At 42.0% G+C, this 25,760-nt stretch overlaps 1 protein-coding gene across 4 annotated transcripts in view; it reads left to right on the forward strand.

Moving 5' to 3' along the window:
- il1rapl1a (interleukin 1 receptor accessory protein-like 1a) overlaps positions 1-25,760 on the forward strand; it is a 168,396-nt gene that overhangs the window by 44,764 nt on the left and 97,872 nt on the right. For all 4 annotated transcript variants that reach the window (XM_079666994.1, XM_079666997.1, XM_079666995.1 and 1 more), the window contains one exon: positions 20,918-21,203. In XM_079666994.1, coding sequence (XP_079523120.1) covers positions 20,918-21,203 — 286 coding nt within the window. The remainder of the gene's footprint in view (positions 1-20,917; positions 21,204-25,760) is intronic.

Consider the following 25,760-nt stretch of genomic DNA (forward strand, 5'->3'; position numbering starts at 1 on the left):
CCTAAAATAAGGATCGGCCATCGGCAGCTCAGTGGCTAGTTTAGCCCGGCGCATCTTGGGGCCAGACATCAGTCTTTTGCTGCTAATCCTCTCAAACAAGTCTACTGCTGCACTCGACCTGTGAACAACCACTCGGAGAGAGCAATGACCTGCAACTCCTGCCCTCATTTACATTTTAATATCGTATATCACTGTGCTGTTGCTCGCGTAACGGAGTGATGCAAGAGGTCTCTTTTTTTGTCTTTTGATATGGCTTCTTTAATGCAGTTTTACTCCCCATGACCTGCAATCAGATTTTGATTTGTCAACTCATTTCAGTTCCCCGTATACACAAAAAACACCTGGAGGAATTATACTCATCTGATTCTCCTTTTTAAAATACTCTTTGAGTGAATCACTCAATAAGTATTTGCTCAAAGAAAAGATTATCAGTTTTATTCACGAAACACTATGAGCCTAATCTTTTTTTAAAGAATCAGAAAAGCTAATTTTCTCTTATTTTCAACATTCATTCATATGATTTGCTTTGCTGAAATAAACATTACAATGCTTAACAAGCAGCATGCTTCTACATAGGAATCTTATCATTAGATTCCTGGTTATATTTAAAATATGCAGCAGATGTATGATGACATAAAATAGTGGATTCCCTAAGTCAAGTCAAAGTCAACTTTATTGTCAATCTTCCAGTTTGTGTGTACAGACAGGGAGATCGAAATACTGCTTCCCACAATCTCGAATATAAAAACAAATGTATATAAAAATGTGTGCAAAGTAAAAAAGTAGTTAGTTAGCGAACCTCATGAGTGGTCATGATTTCAGAGAACACTTTTCTTTCTTCTGTAGCAACATGAAAGGCTCCTGTTGACACGCCTATTACGGGTTATAACAACATCTTGAACATTCTATGTCTGAAGCTTGAGATGCTACAAACGAGGAGACATTTCTTCGCCACAGATATGTGCCAGGCCAAGTCCAAGCCCGAGATAACCACCTGCCCAATCATTCATCCATGGGCGCACCGCCTCGCCCCCAGAGCCGACCCAGTAGGAGCTCGCTGCCGCTGGCCTGCTTCCTGGTTCCCTCTGGGCTCAAGTGCTTGTCACAGGCAGAGCTGCATTTAGATACAATGCTCCATTACATCAATAATAGATAGGAGGATAAAGGAGGAAAGCCAAATAGGATGGGACAGCTCGCTCAACAGGAGATGACAAGCTGCACTGACAGGGAATCGTGTGTGTGTGCAAATATACAGCAAGTGTGTGTGCTCAGGGTTCTACATGTTACATGAACTGAGGCGGTAGACTGACAAGTGTGTGATGGACTGTGGATACTGAGGAATGTTGACTCTTCTGCTACGGTGGCACCATTTAGGATCAGACTGACCCATTTTCCTCCGAGCCCGCGTACATTTGAGATAATCTCTGATGAAACCGGATCTGGCTCCCCTGCTTTTACATCGTGGCGTACAGCAGGTACAGGGACACAAAATGAAGCACTTAAACGAACATGCTGAATCATGCACGGTTGTGTTAAAGAGAGGATATTCATTTCCCTCCTCCTCTTCCTCCTCCCCCTCTCCCTCCCTTTCCCTTTTGCACCCGTTGAAGTGGTTATGTGGCTTTTATGCGGCAGCCATTTAAATCATTACCTTTCCCACATTGATCCAGCCAGAAGGTAATTGGCTCAATCAAGAGAATTAAAAGCCCGGGTAAGATGGAATAATTCAGCTCACAGATCAAAAGAGGATGGGAAGACGGGAGAAAGAGGACGGGGGATTGGGGGGGGGGGAGGGGTATTAGCACGTAGGATGAGAAAGTGAAAACTGCAAAGAAAAGGGAAGGCGAAAAATAAATTAAAATCGGAATATTAGCATATGAATGAGACGGAAATGTATGCTTAGTGAAGGACAAAATAGAGGGAAAATACAACATTATGATACAGAATACAGAACATGATAGAGAGGAAGCTCCATGATTGCTTAGAGAGAAAACGACTGAGGTTCAGTAAATAACTGGAGGGAAGATAGCAGGTTTTCTAGGCTTCAAATATTTAACGTCAGGACACATTTTTATCTTTTGGTAATCACAAAACCTTCCAGTCTCTTTGATTTAGTTTAGAAAGGCTTTCAGACTGTCACTCGATCCCTACCAAACATAAGGCTGCATCCTTCAATTAGGGAACAGACGGCGGTGATACAAGTGTTGCAATGGCTTCAGGAGGCGATCAATTCACCGCCCTGTCGATGAAGAAGTAGCAAGATTTTGTAAGTGTCGATTTCTTATTTATAAACTTTATTTTTCAGTTTGCTTGTGTGGAATCGTCCGACAACTTGTATCAGTTATGGCAACACTGATGTCATCGTCAAGACATGAGTAATGCAGATGACATGATTCAATGATATTGTGTGTTTGGAAGTCATCCGCAGTCTATCTGAACTATTGTATTAGGGGATGCAATCTTTGTGTTACGATAAGTCCAGACTAACTTCAGCCCCTTCATTCATGTTAGTGCCATTGGAGTACTGCCAACGCAGAGGACAAATCAAAAACGTGTAATTGGCTCAAAGTTTCCCACAGTGCAATGCGGTGTCATCCAGCAAGCATCACCCAATCCATTTACCATAGAACAATTGGGAAAACGTGTAAAGATTCACATTCAATAATTAAATATTTGTTGGAAACCGAGGATCGAGATGACCAGCAATCATAGGTTTGAAAAAGCGTTACAAATAAGGCTCTAGAACTACTAAGAGCTATTTTAAACACATCTAAATGTTCCTAAACTGTTCATTAAACATCTTCTGTGCCATGCTGCAAGATTAATGCTCTGGCTTCTGATTTATCATTCCCACCTTTCATCACACATTCAGTGAAATTGCTCATTATCTGATTGTGATCAACGGCAGTCAGGAGCCGTATGAAAATAACTCTGAGGTATGAAAGGTGTGTGATTGAATAGCCTGTTCCTGTTATGTAAAGCCTTCAAACTCACATTAATGCCTTACCATGACCAACCACCATTACCTGAGTATGGAGCCATTATGGCGTGTAGACCTTCAGACCTGCTGTGTGTGCAATGATGTGGGTGCACAGTGTGTGAGTTGGATTCAGGGACCCAGTAGTTCCCTTGTAAGTCGCAGGTGAGCAAACCTGACACCGGCGTTGCCCCGGGGCTGATTATGATGAGGGATGAGGGTGCGCATGGAAAAAAGGAACAGGAGGTGGGGGGGGGGGGGGGGGGGGGGAATGTAGTTTGAAGCGATCACTCCATGACAATTAATGATGTCAATTCTTGGCGTGACAGTTTGAAGAAAAAGGAGCAGGAGGAAGGGTTATGAGAAAATAATAAGGTGCTGCAATAGCTTGTGTGTGTGTGTGTGTGTGTGTGTGTGTGTGTGTGTGTGTGTGTGTGTGTGTGTGTGTGTGTGTGTGTGTGTGTGTGTGTGTGTGTGTGTGTGTGTGTGTGTGTGTGTGTGTGTGTGTGTGTGTGTGTGTGTGTGTGTGTGTGTGTGTGTGTGTGTGTGTGTGTGGCCTAGCATTACTATACTTGTGGGGACCTACATCTGTTTACACAGTCACGTGTGGGGACTAGCCGCCCTTATGGGGACAAATTGGAGGTCCCCATGAGGGGAATCATTCATTTTAGGTTGAAGACTTGGTTAAGTTTAGGATTAGGGTTAGGGTTAGGGTTAGGCATGTGTTGGTTATGGTTAAGGTTAGGATAAGTCTCCAGGAAATGCATGTAAGTCAATGTAATGTCCCCTGAAGTGATGTATACATGGTGTGTGTGTGTGTGTGTGTGTGTGTGTGTGTGTGTGTGTGTGTGTGTGTGTGTGTGTGTGTGTGTGTGTGTGTGTGTGTTTGTGTGTGTGTGTGTGTGTGTGTGTGTGAGTGTGTGTGTGTTTGTGTGGAGATAACGTTCAAGTGTCACAGTACCTCCATGATCCTGGCTTTCAAAGCTGAGATATTCGTTGTTTATTCATGTGTTGATGCAGCTAGTAGGAAGGAAGGTCAAGGAAATACAACATTGGTAGAAAATGCTTTTAAAGATTAGAGACAAGCTGATCAAAAGCACACGAATGCCAGCACTGCTTTTTAATTACAGACGGGAGGTTACAAAGACCATTTCTTTCCATATATATCATCCTCCTTAGCTCGACATCTTATTCTTGTTGAGTAAACCTCTACCTTTTTATCATTCAGAACATATCGGTCTGCTCGTAAAGGCTCTCGTTTTGTTGTGATTTTGAAACAGATGCCGAACTTGGAATCCATTTTAACTGGACAGATGCTTCCATGTATCTCAGTTTCTCCGAGCATATCTGCAGCGGCCTCGCAGGAGTCTTCCTGTCGACTTAACTGGAGTCCCAGTAGTGTGAGCCAGCCTGTCAGTTTACCGCCTCTCTCACCAGTCGAGGAGTCACATGAGCCCCGTCCCCCCGCTGCGTTCCCCTGGCTGCCGTGCGCACTGCTACAGAAAAACTCCAGAGGAGACGTCTGCATCTTGAAAGCACCACCCTGCCAGGCTCAGAGAAGGAGCACGATAAATAGATGAATATATAGCTCACATACAAAACAAGTCAGCGTCTGGGTATGAGCAGCTGATTGTATTGGAAAACACAGGCCTGTTTGTGAAGATGTTTTTAATTGATGCGTGTAATTATCTTGTGAGTAAATGCATGATCTTCATCAGAGTGTTTGTGTTTTTAATTCAAATTGTTAGTGTGTCTATTCTCTCATGCAAACACACTCAAACATGCAGACACGCTGTGGTAATGGAAGGCAGTAAAGTAAGGACATGTTGAGAAGATGACCAGGCACACCCAGAGCTTTTTATTGCCATTCATGCTAAATATTTCATGCAGCAGGTTCCTTCATCCATTTCTAAACACAACCATGCACCACACACACAAAAGATAGCTCTGTCTTTCTTTTGTATTTTCCCCCAGCACTACCCAGAAAGCCAACATCAGTACAAAGTTGTGTTCAAACACGAGTGTAACTTGTCAGTGGTAATAGCTCATGAATTATGGACATGGCTCATACGTCACCCTGGTGTTCCCACTGTACCAAGCACACATTTGCATATGAGATTAGTGAAAGCTGCTTGACCTCTAACCAAGGGCATGATGGGTGGTGGAAGGATGTGATGTGGTAGATGAGGCTCTAAAATACGAGTCAATTTCCTGCGGGGCTTATCAGAGCTGTTTGACTGGCGTGTGAGCAGCGAGCGGTCGTCAGTTGTCAGGATTTAAACTTAGGGAGGAAATGAGACACTGGGGTGTGCTCTGAATATCCTTCAATGATAGGATAAAAGTGAGAGAGGGAGAGATGGAGAAGAAAAAAAACATATGCTGTACCAAGGAATGCATGGTTAGTATTTACAAATCGTCTAAATAGAAGTAGAGGGTTAATCTTTAGTGTTTCTCAGCTGGAGCAGTATTAGTGCATAGCTTTCCTGGTGTGATATGAATAGATCAACTGTACTGTAGTGGCTGCATCAACTGTCTGGGTGACAGACAAATCTTCCTCCCTTCATTAATCTCTATTTAGTTCTGCACTGGAGAAGAGGGGAGGGTTGGGAGGGAGGCTGAGCGTTGAGGGAGCGTTGCACAAGGGGGGGGGGGGGGAAGGGGAAGTGAAAGATTAAAGATATGGCTGGCCATGAAATCGAAAAGGAGATGGAAGATGGGGGAAGAGGGAGGAAAAGATTGAGAGGATGGGGAGAAGCAGAAATGAATATTGAAAGTGATGGTACAGTTGCCTAAAAGAGAAGTGAGGAAATGGAGGAGAAATGGAGAAAGCTAGGAGTGTAGAATAGCGAAGGAATATAGGTATAAATTGGAGAAAAACTGAGGCAAGGAGAAAACGACAGGAGGAGGGAAAAGGGAGCCTGCTGTTTGATCTTTAACAGGATTATTTCTCCCTGCTTCCCTTTATTTATTTTATTTTCCTTCATATTTATTCATATGTAAATGCTGGCTGTGTGCCTGCGGAAATATCCGAGTTGTGCGCTGCAGTGAGCCCACCCTGTGACTGTGCATCCCGACACACACACACAGCCATACTGGGTAATCCTAAAGGGACATCTGTGGGCAGCAGCAGACTCTAACAGTTATGGACTCACTACGGACTGCATTTTTTTTTTTAGAGTTGTTTTGTTTTAACAGCTCGACCTTTCGAAATGATGTTTGACTATGTGGCCATCTGTTTGTTTGCTCTCTGTGTGTGTGGAGGTGGATTCAGGTCCAGCTCGCCTCACACTCTCCACAGCATCCAGCAGCCCATATCGAAAGACACAAAGACGAAGCCAAGACTGTGCCCTGACGATTATTTCGATTCCCTTATTAAAACCGGGAGCTTGGGATTTGCCTGGTAGTTGGCCTCGGGGGTTGATAGAGCTTTTCCAGCCTCCTGCTTGAGCGGGTTTAAACCCTCATCGGAGTGATAGGTGCTGGGTCCTGCAGTGGATATTGATTTGGCCTTTCCTTTAGATTATACACGTCTGGCTCTGTTGATTGTCAATAAGTCCATCATTGAAGGACAATACGTAATCTCTGCGGCCTGCAGCCATAACAAGATGCAGTTATCTCCTTATTTGTGGGTTTGGTTGTGCTAGTTTTTGAATGGTTGCAGGATACATAGATGCCTTTCAGATCCCACATATCTTTTTATAAATCAAGATATTGCATAAGATTATTGTAGCATGTACAGTATGTGCATATGCTTAACCTCAACCCTCTCATCTGGCATGTGCAAGGCCGTTACGGTCAATAAGCAGAGGCAGAAAGGGCACACAGCCCATTGTGACACCACTGCACGCTTCACAGAGTCACAGAACCTGCTTTTTTTGATTGTGTTAACATACGCACACATCTCAATGACCTATCCCTGTATGAGAAACCTCCGCTCTACAGACACCAAACAGGGATGTGTGTGAGCTTCACAGATACTGAGTCCATGAGCTGGATTTGTGTGTGTGTCTGCCACACACTAACATACACTTAGGAGTGTAGCCATTAGAGCAGTACTGCAGATTGTCTGGTAGGGCGCTCAGGGCCACAAAATGCAATTAGATTCTGGTATAAAATATTTATTTCCACAACACCTACTGTGCACCAGGAGCCTTTACCCACTGTGTGCTTAAATATGAAAATAGTATATAAAGTGCATGCCCGAGAGAGCAGCAGATACAATTTCTCAGTGTGGGCTCGTGCCCTGCTCGGTGTCTTCAGGCTCAGATGAGTGTACTGTATGCACGTAACTTCGAGGGCAATACATGCTAATAGAAAACGACTGCTTATATTACTTTCTCCTATATTTGAATTGAATGCTTTATATTGAACTTTTAACAACTGGGGTCAATTTACGTCTTTTGGAATACATTGTTTTCTATATTTAGAGTTGAATTGTCTTCTCGGAGATTGACTGTTGGGCTCTGTTCTAACAAGAGGATTGGTCCAATATGCTTAATATGTCCAATTGTATTCAACTAAAGGTTCTGAATACTTCCTCCACCACCAATCATATTGTATATTTAGTTTGTCATGTGGTGTCCATTTAATGTCAATTTGTGTTTATCCCCTTGTGTTTATCATTCGTCCTCAGCGTTAGCTACTGGAATGCTCTGAAGGGACATTTTCAAAAGCTGAAATATTTAAATTCAGGAACTCAATGCAGCCATCAATCGACTCCAGCTTGACCTTTCTATTGTTAACACCAGCCCGGGTCGATTTATGTTGCGATACTTGGAAATTAAAGCCCAGAAACCACATGAGGAATTTATATGTCGGCTTGGAATACTCGCTGTGTGCACCGACCCCTAAAGGAGGAGGGATTAATGGATTGTGGCTTTTACACCTTTGAAACGGCCGTCCTCTCCACTGCGCAAGGAACAAGGACCATACTGCTGAAATACACACCAACCTTGGATGATCAGGCCTTTTGCAGTGAGCTTTTGTGCGGTGCTCAATGAAGTTTACAAACTGACTTTAGATTTTGAAATGTATAAAGTGCAAAGACAGTTGAACTCTGTCCGTGGGAAGCTTGTGAGAGAAAGAGTTAGTTCAGCGCTCTCACTGTGTCTCATCAGCCTGTGTGTCTGTGTGGGTGCTGCATGAGTGGGCGGAGGCCAAATGTTAAGAAATGAGCAGTATGGAGAGTAGTTACAGTGAGGATCCAAACTCAAGATAACATACATATTAATATTATATCCACGCAGTCCATAAGAGACACACTTACAGGGCTCTGAATGTTTTTTTAATCAGTTTCAATGGACTTGTATGGCCTGTGGGCTGAGTCTAAGCTCATTTCTTTTTTTTGTCGGAAAGAAATAAGCATGCATGTGTGCAATATTTCCATGCATGTGTGTATGTACAACAATCATGTGTGTGCGTGCGTGTTTCTGTCCTGCACTGGGAGGATTACTGTAGATTTACAAGGCCTGGTAACAATGAGCAGACCCACCCCAGGGACCCATACTCAATCACTATCACAATGAAACGCTGCTAATTCCTATTTAAAGCCGCCGCACAGGCACTGCCCTCCCTGTTCTCCAGGCCGAGGGAGAACAGGAAGCTCGGAGACGGCGCGAGGACAAATCCATGTTGTGTTAGTCGGTATCACTTCTGTACATTTCTGTCTCCGAGTTCCTCTCTTAAATCTCAATAAATCACTTGTGTGTCATTGTTTCCTGGAGATTTAAGAAGTGACTTCATGAGACTAATATGTGAGCCACTGGAGAGCAGTGCATATTAGCGGTCTGTGTCATCTGTCTTGGAAGTGCCCACCGAGAGACCCCCGTCCTCTCTAGCACCGCTCCTTATTGGCAAGCCGCTGAATAATTCAACAGCTTTAGACGTAGAGGGGTTTGTTTTAATTCCTAGCGAGCAGGTTAATGTTGTGAGTTTGTCGAAGCATTAAACGCAGGCGGTAATCTATAATGTCGACACCATCGAAGCAAATGAGCACATGAAGTTGCATGTTGTTTATTGTGTTGCAGGCAAGGATGAAGATAGTGCATATATTCTCACTGTGTGTTATTGCCGCTTACTGTAGGTGTGTGTCAGTATAAAATACAGAGTGGGTTGCGGTGCTGTTTTGTGCCTCTGCAGACTGCTGCCACCTCCCCTCATGGCTCCGGCACAAGCACATTCATTTAGCGATTTAATTGGCTTTAGAATCAGGGACAGAAATCTCCGGTTGCATAAATATTTTAGAAGAAAGCATCGAAGTCTGTCTATCTGAGTGTCCTCTGTCTGTTTCATCTCTTTTGTCTCGTTCACTTTCACACTCCTGTCGCTGCACATGTATCCAGGTGAAGCAAAGCATGCACTTTCAGTATGCACACGCACACAAGCTGTGCAGGTTTCTGAGAAGCTGTAAAGCCCTTCTCTTTAGGCCATTACAGGGGATGAATTATTGGCACCAAATCACTCGAGGAATCCATTTTACTTGACACAAGAGACACACGCTTGCATGCAAAAGCTTGGGAACAAACACACATGCGAATGCACAGTGCCTTTAAACTGGGGCGCTATCGTATGGGGGTAATGATTTTTGCATTATTAATGAAGCAGGCTTCATGCTCATCTTAATTGAACATTTTCTTTCATCACCAGCCCTTGCTCATTTATCGTCCCCCTCAATGCAAGTGGTGTAATACATATACTGTAGGTAGCGTGTATACAGTAGGGCGCTTACAACAGGCACACATTGAACACACCTTTTACCACCATTTTGTAATCGTTCTGGTGTTATTGGTGTATCTACCTTTAAACTAACAAAGACCACGTCACTTAGATATGCAAAAGAGTTTTTCGGACTAGAGATCAGGGTCGGGGACGTTGGGATGAGAGGGGTTGAGTTTTGAAAAGTGGGATTTAAATAAGGGTCATTCACAAGGGGATGAACACAGGATCGAATGAGGATCGATGAATATAAGACGGAAGGTGTCATGGCAAGAAACCAAGGGAGTGAAACTCTGTGGGGGCATCATCCTGCAGCCCGACCCCCCCCCCCCTGTGGAGCTGTAATGAGAGGAAGAGGGAGGTAGGGGGAAATAAGGGTGGTTTTGTTTGCGGTTGGTAAAAGAGGACTATATATTTGAATACATGTTTGTGTTTTAAGCTGCGTTATCGATGAAAGAAGCTTTTCAATGTTATGATGTTACATAAGTTGTTACCCTCTGTGGATCACTGACCTTATTACCACCCCGATAGCAACACGAACAACAACATAGAGAAGTAGAGGAACCTCAGAAATAAAGAGACAGAGAGAGGATGAGGTGAAATAGGAGAAATGAATTGCGGGCATGTGCCAGCAGAACACCAGCGACACTTCAACTTAGTGTTACCAGTCAATAACGAGCAGCAGATGATGAGGTGAACGGATGGAAAGAACTCACTCAAACATTGTACCAATTGATCATGGCAGCTTTCTTTAGACGACATACTGGTTAAAAGAGAAGTTTAGAATAGAAAGTGTGTGTATGTGTGTGTTCCTATGATCATAGGGGTGATTCCCGGGCAGTAGTGTCGTTATCCTTCTGGCCCCGAAGCGTCCCCCTCACTGGAGTCTTTACTGACCGAGAGACGGATGGGTCATTGCTTCCATCCCTCTTCCACCCCCTCTCTCATGGTCCTGCTATCACCGTGATTTAGCATCACATTTCTTATTCAACCATGGCCATGATTTTATTTATTCATTTATTTTTGTTTTTGGACATGGCTTTTTATTCTGTGTTCGATTTGTCTTAGAGGTCAGAGTTAAGAAAAACACCACAAAAGCCTGGAATATTTTATTAATAAACATCTGAAGTGGAGTCAGGACACAACCAGTTCTTCACTGTAACATAAATTACTCTCCACACCAAAAACAAAATATTCTCTAAATGACAATATCATCTAAGATCAACTTGAAGAAAATTATAAACTGAAGAATTTATTTTCTGATTAAAACTGATTGCAGTGAAAAAACATACAAATGCAGACATACTGTAAGCATGTACCTGTATAGTAAGAGTTTTCTATACAGACAAAATGCATACAATTATAAGTGAGAGGCCATGAATAAACCATTCACATGCATTATGAAACATGCTAAATAATGAAAGATATACATGAATTACCAAAAGTATCGTACTAATTTATCTGCAGCCAACCTGACAGTGAAGTGATGCGATTCCATATAACCTTTAATAATACATGCCGTGGTCTGCATCAGAGTAACCCGCACGTTACGCCGTTCAGCACCACGGATCGCTCCATGGATAGTCACAATGGAGTTCACATCTGAGATCAAGCAGGGATTGGCACAGTGAACCAGACCTCCAGTGTTAAGCGTTAGTGTTGGCAGTGGTTAGACCTGATTTCCTCTGTGTGTGTCCTTGTCTGGAGTTAGATTGTGTATTTTTGAGTTTTCCCCCTCAGGCTGTAAGTTGTACGCTTGCTAGTAGAGGTCAGGAGACATACTCGTCCACAAACCCTGAGGGTATGAAAACCCCATGGCCTACAAAACTTTACAAGAGACAGTTCAGTTTGGGGAAGTTTGTTTTGTAATTGGAAGATTTGTATTTATCAGTGCAGTCGGTTCAGAGTGCCTGCGTCTGTTTGACAGATCGTATCAAGCTCAGACTGCATGATGTGGTGCAACATCCTCATAAAGTTACAGTCGTGGTTTTCTATACCATCACTCAAATGTTCATTTTCTTTACCATGACAACGGCCGTTCCATCACTTTAATCAGTGGCATTACCATGGCAACAAACGTTCCCTTGCCTCAACCAAGTTCTTATCTCAGTTATCATAGCTGAAATAGTGTCAGATGTGTAGCGAATTCACCAACAACTTATTTATTTATTTTTCATTTTGGAGACTTTTGGGTGAGATTGTCCACCATTTTCTATACAATACTGAATTTCCACTATTTTCCAGCCATTGTCCCTTCGTTCTTCACTGCGGGCCTGAGGGTGAGCAGAGCAATGTGCTTCTCCTTGCTCACATATAGCCAGCAGCTGCCGACAGCCCACAGCTTCACCAAGAGGACTCTGTCTGTTTCTGTATTTTGTAAACGTAATCGGGCCTTAGGGAATTTGTTTTTTTGAAAGATGGAAAGTTTACAGAGACACCTGAAGAAGAATAGCCCTATGTAAACTAACGAAAGTAACAATAATCCTCCCTATTCCAGCCTCAATGTTTGGATTACCTGATTTTGGTGAGCACCATTGAGTGTCCGTGAGTGGAATTCCATGCCCTTATTTTGTCTCCTTCATTCCTCCTCTTTATCTTTGTGTCTGGGGCCGCGAGAGGGAAGAGGGAGAGGAGCATGGGTGATAATGACTTGTCAAATTAGAAGTGATGGAACCTGCAGCGAGTGTAAACACAATTCTGAATGCTCAGATGACATTTTCCAAGCTGTATTTCTACTGGGGGAGATTAGCGGAGTGACAGCTCAGCCTGAATCTCATGGATCACAGCTGCACAATGGAGAGCAGCAGCACACACACAAAGTTAGAGAGAGGAAGAAATGGCTGGCATTTCAATAGTACACAGCAGACTGACACCTGCATACACAAACGCAGAGATTCCCTCGCACACTTTGCGTCGTCTGATTTGAAATGCTTCTCCCCTGAAAGGCCTTTCTTCCCAGTCATGGTCCGAGGGACTGTGTATGGATTCAAGTCTGTGCAGCCTGCCCACACCCCATCAGTGTGATGGATGGTGCTAACACACAGCCGTGCCTTTATAACTTACAGCGACTTTGTTTGCATGTGTTTCCATTACCAGTAAAACTGCTCATGATGTAGGGGAGCTGTAGACTTTCTTGTTGTTAAGATATTAGGGTCTCCTGTTTCTTAGTGTTTCATTTTCCGCATGGCCGTCCTCCCCGGCACAGCGGCAGCAGCAGCCATGAACGGTTCAGCTCATTTCCCAACATCAGCCTATGAAATAAAGCGCCATTTACGAGGAACAATGACCCGGCCACCACATCTCCCTCCATGCTCCATCCCTCCCCCCCCACTATTGGAGAGATACTATTGAGAGTCCTGAGCGCATCAATTTGGGCTTCAAATGACTTTCTCCAGCTGGCCAAATCCTGACAAGCTTTCTGTTCTCCTTAAAAAGAGCCCTTTATCAGCAAGAGAAAGGATGAGAGGATGAGCAGGGGAGGGAGAGAGAGAGTGAAGTCAAAAAGCTAATGTCTCAGTGACACCCTTTCTCACACAACAGGGGACATTTCTGTTCTATAACGGGTTCTGGTTAATTTGAAGTCAATTGGAGAGTTATTAAAGGATCTGAGTGAGCTGTGCTGAACTTGGTCAAGGGCAGAAAACTCACCCTGGTTTATTTTATGAAACAATAGGAACGAGACTGTCACCTTCAGGCACACTTGAAAGTTTCTATACTTTGCTTATAAACTACTTTTAATAATGCACTGTATATGTAGATGTACAGATTTTGTTCATTTATCTTAGCAGCAAATGCATCCGCCTGCAGTTTCCCCCTGGATACCTGCTTAGTTTGTGTGGGGCGAATCTCATTGTGGAGGATTTGCTTCATTTTTTAGGTATTGTTTTGGTTTATCTCTGAAAAGCTTCATGTTGCCTTTGAAATTACTCTGCCAATATGTATGCAAATGTCAACATCCACTGCCATAAATTAGATTGAGTTCATTTCCCTTTTCCTTCCTATATGCTTTCTTTGGTCTCCAGGTGCAGGTTCAGTGGTTTCATGTAACACTGCTGTGCATTACAGCACAATGTACAGTGTGCATTACAAATACACTCAGGAACCCACATTAATAAAGCAAGATGCAGAGGAATAAAGGCTCTGATTTAATTTACAGGCAGTGGGATATTATGAGAATATCGCACACATGTGGACACTCGTAAACAGGCATGGCTGTGATATTAAGAAACATAATGTGGATAATGGCTTCAATTTAAAGGCAGTACAGGGGGTGAGAAGCTCTTATGTGTCGTTGAGTTGTAACATTACATTACACGTCACTTGTTAGACTCAATACTGTTGGCAATCCCCACAGGAGCAATTTGGGGTGAAGTGTCTCCAGGGACACAACGACATGCTGACTGCAGTGGGGTTTGAACATGTGACCCCCTGATCCGAACACCAACACACAACGCACTGCACCCCACGCCTCCCACGTTGTTACGACAACCTAGAAACAAGTCAAATGTATATAAAATGAAGAGGAAGAGAAAAATACCGCCATTAGAGCATAACAGCAACAACAGCGGACATCAAGAAAACGCAATGATCATACATTTAGTCATTCGGCAAGGTTACTAATAGTAATAGCAGTAGCCATTTAAGGCCATGCATTACATTAATGAGAGCTAAACCAACATGATATCATCAATGTTTTAGTTGCTGTATTGTTAATGCAGAGAGAAGAGAAGATGTATTGTTACAGACAAGGCAGAGTCTGGAACATATTTCATTTGTAGTAAATCAGCCAGCGTGCTTTAAACACATTTTGGAAAGGTTACAGTAATGGGACATTTTCAAAAGGACACTTCGAAAACAAGTGCAAAAATGTTACCGTGACATTATCAGAGCAAAACAGACAGCTATTGTTAGAGGTCTTACCGATTTTATAGCTCCCATCGTGGTTAAATATTAGTGGATTTTGCAAGTTGTAATTTATCTTTGTCTTCCTTCTTATTAGGGGATAATAAGTGTTTAAACTAAAGTTAATCTGATTCGGTCGCTTTGGGGGTTGTAACGAGGAGGTATAACGCCACATTAGATATGCAATATCTGTTGATTTCGTTATTTGTATATTGGCACCATTTGAAGTTCGAAGAATTAACCATTTTGCCATGTTATGGACAACTATTAAGGATAACATTGATGCACAAGAACATTTAAATACATGATGATTCTTAGACAAGTTCTGGAGCTATTCGGTGAGGGTTTTAAAAAAAAAATGATTTTCAAGCAAATTCATAATAATCGATAGGAAATGTAAATGACACTGAATCTAAAATACATATGCGTCTGTGTTTTATTACTCTAGGAGAAGTAGGATTTTGACATAAAATGCAGGCTTTAAAGTATTTAAAAGACCTTATTTGCCTCCATGAGCTTTGAACAGCTGATAAGCGGGGCCAAACTCAAGTATATCCCTTCCCATTGTTTAAGAGCATCAGCACACACCTGTCCCTTTCACCTTACTCAGTATCTCTCCCTCATGTCTCTCATTCCCTACGGGCATGTGCCTCTCCATTGGAAATCCTCTGGTGTAAAATACTCCAGGCTCTGGGTATAACTGGAGTTACGAGGAGAAAAGCTGGAGAGGAAAATAAGCTAGAATTCACTACAAAGAGACGAAAAGGAAACTCTCTCCAAACAAAATAACAGGGCTGTGAAAGAACTAAATATAAGGTACATTCCTCAATACTTATTTGAACAATCAGCAACAGCGGAGAGATTTGGGCTTCAATAGCCATGGCGGTGGGATGGGGGTGTTCAGGTGGGGGGGGGGGGGTGTTGGTGGGGGTGTGTGTCGGTGTGTGTAGCATCAGGCCTGACAGACATGCTGCTTGTTAGCTGTGCATATGCAGCCTTCACATCACATCACATCACATCACATCACAGTTTCTCTTCCCTCTATCTCTCAGTACAGTATGTGTCTCTGTCTGGTCCTTCAATCCTCAATTATATAAAATGTTATGTGTTAAATACTTATCAACTTGGTAGGGTTTAAACTAAAATGAAAAACAAATGGAAGCAGTAACGAATGGAGCCCAAAAATCAAACATTGATAATGGTTTTATAAATTTCTTCTGCAGTTGTTTGGTCAATACATCCAACGTTTGTAAAGATATCTCTACTAACTGAGCCAGATCTCCTTTAATTGGGTGAAGATATTCATAGTCCCCCATTAAATACTTCTATTCCTTGAGTGTATAGGTTTTTAAAGTATCAATGTACTTAAGGAATAGGTGCATGTTCCTTTCTCATGGAGCCCAGAAATAATGGCGTTTAAAGGAAGTTGTAGATTACTCTAAGATAATTAGAATTAAAAAAAAGGGGACAACATATTGTTTTGAAGTTAAATCCATATCGTTATTACTATATGTGTTATTCAGTGTTGAAAGGAAGGCTTATACAAGGTTGCTATTCCCTGTTTAATGGTATTTTTTTGGGGATGGTTCACCACCATCTTCACATAGAAATAATTAGTATTAGTCCACAATTGCATATAAATGAACAATGGTTAACTTTCAGTGAGGGTACATGATTTTGAAAGAGAGAGATATGTAGTGGCACAGAGGGAGAGATTAAACAGTCAGATATCAAATGACTAGGAGCAGTGAAACATATAATGTGTACATGTATACTTCATTTATATTCATAAAATATTGCTATAATAACCTTTTAGTAAATATAGGTTAAAAACATGAATAAATCATAAATGATTTGTAATTATTCAACTCGCATGCTAAAAGGCGCTGGTATTATTGTTCATTCAGGTCACGTCAGTTCCTGTTAAACCTTATCTAGGTGGGGGACATTTCAAAGCCTGGCTACAATAACCAGGTTTGTTCTACCGTTTGGATCCCAGACAACAAAGATGGACGGCACAAAAGCTTATTTTCCTTATCAGGTGGAAGTTTGTTGAATCTTGCAGGAAATGTCATTTCAACTTCAAAGGCCTGGGTCAGTAACTGAGCTTACGGGACTTCCTTTTTTGGGCTCTTTTTGAGCTGAATCAGTTGGAAATGTGGACAGGAACAGGTGGATCAAAAACGCTGAAAAGTCATGCAGAGTTCACTCAGGTTGGATGCTTTTAAAACCTACCATTATCTTGAGTCTCAGCCTGGTAGACCGACTCAGTCAGGGCAGAGGCACACAGAGAACTGTTGGCTAAATATAAAAACATGTATTTACAGAGGCTACAGCCAATCCACCGCTGCAGGTTAAGACTATAGTCAACTGATCATTTATGAACTACTCTTGTAGCTAAAGTAGAGAGATATTCACAGAAGGAGAATAAATCACATTCATTAAGTCTTACCTATTGTTCTAGCTTATTTTAAATGCTAATGCAAGAATGTTGTTCTTGTGCCTTGTCTTCTCATACCACATTTATCTCATTGCATAAGAATTACATCAGTGGCGTGTGCAGCAGAGGAGAATAACATGTAATTTGCCAAAGACTATGCGTGGTGTTTTATCTTATAGCGAGGCGTACTAGCACAGTAAACCGTTTACCATAGATTCTGCACAATTACCTTTAGGGGTCAGCCAAAGTACCTGCGCTTGAAGCAGAAAAATAGAGATCTTTAGCATATAATTGCCAGGAAGATATAGGTGCATTTCCATAGGGGGTCATTTGTTTTGGTGTATTGATTCAAATATATGTTTGTTATGTAAGGAAAAACGAGAATAAATGACAAAACATACCGTATTTAAAGGGAATATTGTAGTAATTATTGAGTTAAAAGCAATAAATAGGCAAAGGGGGAGGAAAAAGATCGATGCCAAGGTAAAGGTAATAAGTCGGCTGGATAGGGGGATGGAGATGGAGTCATGTTTGCCGGGTGGGTGAGGAGGAGAGAAAGAGAACGTGAGAGACAGAACCTTATTAAGAGTCCTTATCTGCATATAGATCATTGAATGTCTTCCTGGCCTGCGAGGACCCTCCCGCCCACCCAACATCTGATAATTACACTTCATTAGGAGTGCAGGTAGTGATTAGGGGAGAGACACGAGAGAGGGAGTAGGAGACATGTAAGTAGGGAAGCGAGACACACTTGAGTGACACGATACTGGTGTGGAAGGATAACGGGAATTTGATTATGGGAGAAAAAAACGCTCCGGGATTGTGTACGTTTGTTGTGAGTGTGCATTTGCATGAATGTGGGTCAATTTATTGTAGCTCAGGGGTCTATATTTATTGCCTTGATCTAATGTCACAAGAAGATGGACAGGTCCGCCTCGACACAGAATGTAATAAGCGTTCTGCGACACACACACACATACATATATCCTGTAGCTTGACATTCCCCCCCCCTTGCTTTTTCCTTGCACCCTCCATACCTATGCCCTACACATCATGTGATGAAGCAGTGCTAGCACTAAAGGAGTGCTGCAGCTCACAGTGCTGCAGTGAGATCCATCCAGGCAGAGGCCAGCTTCCCTCTGTCTGACACCCATGTAGGGTTGTGTCCATATGGAAACATCCTTTACACTATGGGCTGGTCCAGGAGTGGCTGAACAGAATCGTTACTAAAGGTGTGATGTCCCAGAGGGGCCGGCAGGAACAGGGAGTGATCCTGTTTTTGTGTGTGTGTGAATGTGCATGTGCTGTCAGCAGAGGGAGAGTGAGAGGTGAGGACTGCAGTATTCCTCCAGCGGGAAGCATCGATTTTCCGGCCCAGCGTGGGGATGTGGGAAATGTCAGCCTCTAATTGAGTTGATAAAACAGTTTTGAGTTTCAGACATAAATATGGTTTCCCCCACAAAACGCTACCGCACTCAACAACAGCTCCCATTTCTCTCTCCTGTGGATTTTGTAATGCATCCATATTTTACTTGTTGTAAAAATGTACAAAATTAATCACATTTCCTGTCAAAAACGGCTCCAAATTGGAGGTCTGTAGGAATGAAAGGTCTCCTTGTTATGTGTGTACGCCCTTATGCATGCGAAGTTTGTTGCTCGGACATCGCATGCCTGCAAATCTGCACAGTGAAAGACACTGACAGGCGCACCGCCTATGAATAAAATGTTTTCTTTCATTGTGAATCAGCATACAAGCTCGTTAGAATAAACTGTTTTTCTTGTGGCAGCGAGGGCACCAATGGAGATTGTGAGAGCGAGGCAGAGGTCATATCCATTAGAGGTGTAGAGGCTTAATAAAGAAAAGGGCTGAATAAACGCCCGCTGTCCCTGCTGATTAGCAGATTGAGATGCACAGAGGGCAGAGGACTTACCTGCTGCCTTCAATGGAAACTCACTCTGATGTCAAGGGGGGGGAATAGCTGTTTGTGGTTAAGCGTTTCCCTAGATTATCTCCTATCTAATGCTTAAATGTTCAAAGGAGATAGACCCACAAAATGGAAGTGAGTGCTGCTGTTTTTTCTCCTGCCAAATTAACTGGAAATGGAGATTTATTTCTTGTTTTTTGGGTTATACTTGAATAATTTAGGCATATAACTCCATTGCAGAAACAGCTTGTCTACTGTGCTTGTTAATAGTGTTCATCAGTAAGGTGCTTAACAGTTCAAGTTGAACACGTGAAAGTGCACGTGTGACTGTTGCATCTATAGGGGCCCTGCTCTCATTATTAGAAATGATAATTAGACAGAGTTTCACACATTACGTCGCACACACACACACACACACACACACACACACAATTTCACCTCCTCACATTCAAATGCAAGCGCACACACATTTGTGGATCAGCCTACTGGTAATTAACAGACATAATTAGGCAGACAACCATTCGTATAGGGAACGCACGCTCATGCACACACACACACACACACACACACACACACACACACACACACACACACACACACACACACACACACACACACACACACACACACACACACACACACACACACACACACACACACACACGTACACATACACACACACAGACACACATTACTTCTCTGGTAATTAAGAGTATTAATTACAAGCATAGCTGTCCCTGTGAGGCTCTGTATCACTCACAGACTGGCACACAGCAGGGTTCTTATGACTTTATCTCAGCACATCATCACTACTTCACTCCCCCTCTTCCCCCTCTCTCTGGTAACACATGCACACACATGTACTCCCTAATACACACCTGCTGGAGAAACAAATTGGAGCTAATTAGTTAGAGACTGTTAGCTGACCATAGGTTAACCTCCGCCTGGGAATCCAGAGAGATCTGCTGGCTGCAGATAGAATAGACCAATGCGCCTGGGGGGGCCGTGCCACAGTCTTTGATTTTTTTTGGTCAAATGTTCTTTCAGCTTCTGTGCCCTCAGTCTATGTTTTTTTTTTTTCCTTCCCTGCACTTGTTATACTGCAGCAGCTGAAGTATACATTTCGCAAATGAGGCGGAGAGATGCAGTTTCTTGCTGTATTGCTCATGATTTTATCTGTAAAATGAGCTTTCACCGTAGTATGCTTACAAACCTAGATGGACATGTAGGCCAGACTCTCAGTCCAGTCAGGGCGGAGTATCTTTAGTGAGTGGATTACAGATGAGCTACCCTGTTAGCTCAGGACAAAAACCGTGAGACAAAGAGCCTGAGGAAAATATCTGTCCTTAAAGCCGTTAGACAAGAAACACGCCGCGCTTCTAGAGCTCGGGGCGTATTCCCAGTTAACAAACTCTCTTTGCACTCTTTGACATTGGAGCTGTGGTGCAGCCTGAGCACTTGGAGGAGCCTGAAATCATTTATGGAGATATTGTACAGGTCCTCCCTAGATTCCACTGTGGTTGCAAATGTGGATATTGCAGGATTGTGTCTGAGTTGTCTCTGCAAAGGCTTGTGTGGCAAACATGCCCTGAATGTGAGCTGGTAGAAGAAGCATTGAGCAGAAAAACTGCAACCAAAAAAAACACAAAAGGTGATAACATCTATGGAATGCACACCGTTAAACATGTATGACATAATGATACTGCAATTAGTGTATCATTATTAATACATCTATTAAAGTGTGATAAGAAGAGGATTATTCGGTGTGTTCTATCATCCTCTTCCCACTCATATGTTCTTGTGATGTGGATATACATTATATCTCCATAACAATTTGCTGTAAATATAATATTTATATGCGTTGTAATCACACTGCAATAATGATTTCTTAATTATTATTTGACACCCACTTCAGTAATGTGTTGTTTAATGTCTCTCGTTCTCTCTGTTTCTCCACAGTGGACGGCTGCACTGATTGGTCGGTGGACTACCTGAAGTACCGGGTGCTGCAGGGGGAGCCGGTGCGGCTGAAGTGTGCTCTCTTCTATGGATACATCCGGGCCAACTACAGCCAGGCGCAGAGTGTGGGCCTCAGTCTCATGTGGTACCGCAGCTCTGGCCTCGGCCACAGCGACTTCGAGGAGCCCATCTCTTTCGACGGCGTGCGCATGAGCAAGGAGGAGGACGCCATCTGGTTCAGACCTGCAGACCTCCAGGACGTGGGCCTCTACTCCTGCGTTCTACGGTAGGAAGGGGGATGGGGGTAATGCATTTAAATGTCCTGGGTAACAGGTCTGATTTGATTTTGCTGTAGCTTAAAAAAAATGATGTTCTCTCTTGACCACATTCAGCTAACCACTTGGCCTCTTGTATTGCTACTTGCAACGACTTCAAGCTCAACATGCAATACTTACAGACAGAGATTAATTTCAAATAAATTAGATTTTGTAAGAAAATTGTTGTATTTAGTTTTCTTGTCGACAGTTAGATAAGAAGTTGTACATTGTATCAAACTTGAACCTGTAGCCTAGCTTAGTTTAGCATAAGCATAGGAGGGCAGCTAGCTTGCCTCTCCACAATTAAAAAATAACTTTCTACTTAATCCAGATACAAACTGAAATGTCTGAAAACATTGTGGGTCTTATTGCCGAGTGATGTGCTTTTGCAGTTTATCTCTCCTTTCAATCCTTATGCTAAACTAAGCTATAACCTCCAGCTCTTACCTTGGACTGCAGCCTACCTGATCCACAGACATAAGAGTACTCCTGGTATTTTTGCCTTAATCTCATTATGAAAGCAACTAAGCATCATCTCACAAAATGTTGAACTATACTATTTAATGAATTAAAATATGTCTGTATCACATATAACCTTATATTTCTGTGTTATTTACAGTACATGATAATCATTATTGAGTGATTACTCTTATTTGTTCCGAAAAAGTATAACTGCTGTATTAACTTAAACAAAATGGAATTGCTTGATGGTGATATGGTGAATTATGGGCCATGTGGAGTTGCGAGGGCAGATATAGAGACAAAGAGATTATACAAACAAACACCCACACACACACTCACTCACTCTAGGAGGTCCATTACAGAGAAACTCTTCTTAATACAAGATGCATAATTATGTGGCAGTAACTTATTAACCTTTGCAGTGGAGAACATCCCTCAATGAACGGCTCATTGCAGCTATTCATTTTCAAGAGTTTTTATTAAACCCAGTTTAAGGCCTCTTAAAGACCCAGAGAGGCTTGCAGGATACATTAAGTGTGACTGGGCGAGTGTGTGTTGCGTGCAATGATACACCAGACTATACAGTAATTCATTACTGCATTCTGCAGGACTAATCTGCCACAAACTGTGTCTTCTCACTATAGATTAATCTTGTCTTTGATTATTGACAATTTCCTCCAACAGGGATTGGTTCGAGAGCATGCTTAAACACTGTTGAGCGCTACACTTGTTAAAAGAGCCTCGGAGAAACAAGTTTAGCTTTAGGGGGATTTCAAACTTCTCAGATACCCTAATCAGAACACTGCCAGAGATTTGCCTCCGAGCTGAAATCAATTGTCTTTTTGTTAGGGAGTAAAGCTTTTGAGTCGCACGTTTTAGCATACATGACCTAAACTCCCTCCCCTGGAACTCCCTGCAGGCAAAGAGAGGAAAGATATGACTTAATCGCTTCTCCAGAGTTCACACAGTACACGCCGTATACCTTCATCTACCCAAACCTCAGACATTTACATAAGGACTTTTATTATAACCCCCAATCGGAGATACAGTAAATAGTGCACTTTGTAAAGGTAGGCTTTATTGCAGGACTTATTGATTTACCTACAGTAATGTGCACTTAATAAAAGGGCAGCTCTGCTTGTCTAATCCAAAATCCTTAATGAGTTTGGCGGTTGTAAAAATCTCATCAATATTACATGCAATTAAAAGCACATTACGTGCTGCTGCTGCTGCTGTGTAGCGAGTCAGAGTGAGCGGGCACATTATGTCTCATATTTCACAAATGTTATTCTGATGTAAATTAGTCCTGAGACCAAACCCCAGTGGATTTAATGGCCTCTGCTTATGTGTGTGTTTTTGATGGTTCTCTCTTAATATATTGTTGCGAAAATTGAAATACGGTATTTTCTGAGTCAATTACAATAAAAAGAGTGACAAAAACAGTAAGGTATATTCATAATCACATTTAATGCAACACCTCTTACCACAAACACTCACAGTAAAAAAAAAAGACAAGGTCTAATAATTTCATCTAGACAGGATAATGACTAAAAAGATGCAACGTAACAACTAAATGAGGCACGTCACCCCCTTTTCTTTGACTTTAATTAGAAACCGACTTTCCCTCGTTTTCAAAGGTTTTCCATTCTTTTTTGAAACATTAGAAATCTATGGTTTTGTCAAAGTATCCGACTTCCTAAAGCAGGGGTCGGCAACCCGCGGCTCTTTAAGCCCTCTACTCTGGCTCCCTTGAGCTTGGACAAAAATAAGAAGGAAATAAAATATTTGTAGGACTATTTAAATGTTGTTGCAAAATGTTTCGTATCTTGTATTTTGAGGTGATACTGTGACACATAAAAACATTTAAAAAACGTTTTTAACTAAAATATGCGTCATATCCTGCGCAGTGTTGGGCAAGTTACTTCCAAAATGTAATATATTACATATGACTTATTACTCTCTTTTGAAAGTAATAAGTTACATTACAATATTACTGTCTCTGAAATGTAATGAGTTACACTACTTTAGTTACTTTTTAGTTACTTTCACCAAAATAACCGCAAAAGAATAGCTAGGTATTTTAAATGCTAAAATGTAGTTTAGTGCAGCTCATTATGCATCCAGTGAAGGGCAATGTGGCATAGCATAACAACTGTGTAGGCCCTTAAGGCTACTAACAACTTGTATTAGAGGGCTTAGTTGAATACTCGATACTGATTGTAAATTCTTAACATGTGACACGTTGTTAATACAGCAGTACAGACCGCTGTCAAGGACTATAATGAAGGTTAACATATTGTAAATCAAGGCAAATATTATTTAAACCATGCTCATGGTTTGAAATGGCAAACATTGAAAGGCAAAAGTATTATTAAAACCATGTATCCTACTACATCATCACCTTGGTCCCATCATATACGCTGGGAAGAGAATATTTACTGTGCTTGAAAACTGGTATCATATCATCATGTGAGGTTGACTTTGTGACCTGGAGAACATTTCAGCTGCAACATCAGCTCGTTGATAATAAGCTTGGGATATGAGATATTTTTGTAGCCATTCGTGGTGAAGGCATCTGTGCTATTGTATGCATTATTTTTGACCCAACATTTCTACAGGCATGTCAGAATATGGTACTATTTTCACATGAATATTCTAGCCATTGTCTATTTTTATACCACAAGCTGCAAAATGACTGCCTTACCCCACTGTACAGGCGGGTAGTTGTTTAGATATACCTGGCACCTGCGGGCCGCAGAGGGGCGACGTAGTTTCGGGCGACGAAGACTGCTGCTCCGGAGCCGGCGAGTCAGGCGGGAGTAAGCTAGTGTCCACAACGGAGGGTAACGTGATGTCCGCATCTGACCTGTTGCTACTGTCTGCAGTAGATGCAGTGTTGCTGGCGTTTAGTGATGGTTGCTTTAACCATTTTCGTATAAATGATTATTCACAGATCAGATGTGTGTCACTGCTGTGGAAGCACTTTGGAAATGATACACGCGCAGCGGAGCAGGTCACGCGCACCTGACACAATTTGTTGTTTGTATTTTTCGCTACGTTCTCTTTTTTGAATGGTTGCATAACGTTCAACTTCCCCGAAGATCTCGACGCGAAGCCTGAAGGGTAAACACCAGGTTTACTAATCTACCCACACAATTTGTCGGGTGTCGGAATGTCTCGCTATGTTAGTACATTCTTAAAAAACAAAACACCATTTAATTTCGGGTTAAAATGTGTTGTAACTGCGTTACTGAGCATTGTAACGGGTAATATATTACCCACATTTCATTAGTAATGCGTTACATTACTTCGTTACAGCAAAAAGTAATATATTACTGTAACTCCGTTACTTTTGTAACGCGTTACACCCAACACTGATCCTGCGGTCCCGCACCAGCGCCTTTTCTTGCAGGCGAATAACCTGACCCCCGGCTCGATGAGCGAACTATGGATAAATCAAAGAAAAGAAAAGTATCGGAGGAACACAGAGGGTTTAATTCTGCGTGGACATAGTTATATGCTTTCACCGTAACCGATGCTGGCTTACCGGTATGTTTGATGTAGAGAGAAGTTGTCAAAGGTGCTGTAGCCTTTACGTTATTGGAGGAAAAACACGGAAGAGGAAGACATCTGACGATCTTCAGTCGTAATTCAATAAGTTAACTCTTTTTTAGGGTGCAGCTATATGTTTTATTTATTTCAAAGTGGGTCGATTTTAATTATATTCATTTTCTTCAAATGTGCAGAGGAATCCCCAAGTGCTGTGTTGATTTATTTTCAAGTAGGCCTGTGTATGTTTTTTATTCTCCTTATAAGAGTTCTTTGTTTATTATTAGAGGTAAACAGTTTTCTATAATGTAAATAATAAATGCAAAAGAACTATAGTTTCTGTCTATGATGTAACAATATACAGCTTTATAAGCTATCAAGCTATCACATATGTTTTGCGGTACCAGACAAAAACAATTTGTGGAAAAGGGGGAAAAATGTCTCTTTTGGTCAAAAAGGTTGCAGACCCCTGTCCTAAAGGAACCAATGTTAACTGCTTTGGGAAATGTGACTTT

This window comes from Notothenia rossii (genome assembly GCF_949606895.1).
Source record: "Notothenia rossii genome assembly, chromosome: 2".
NCBI classification, from domain to species: domain Eukaryota; kingdom Metazoa; phylum Chordata; class Actinopteri; order Perciformes; family Nototheniidae; genus Notothenia; species Notothenia rossii.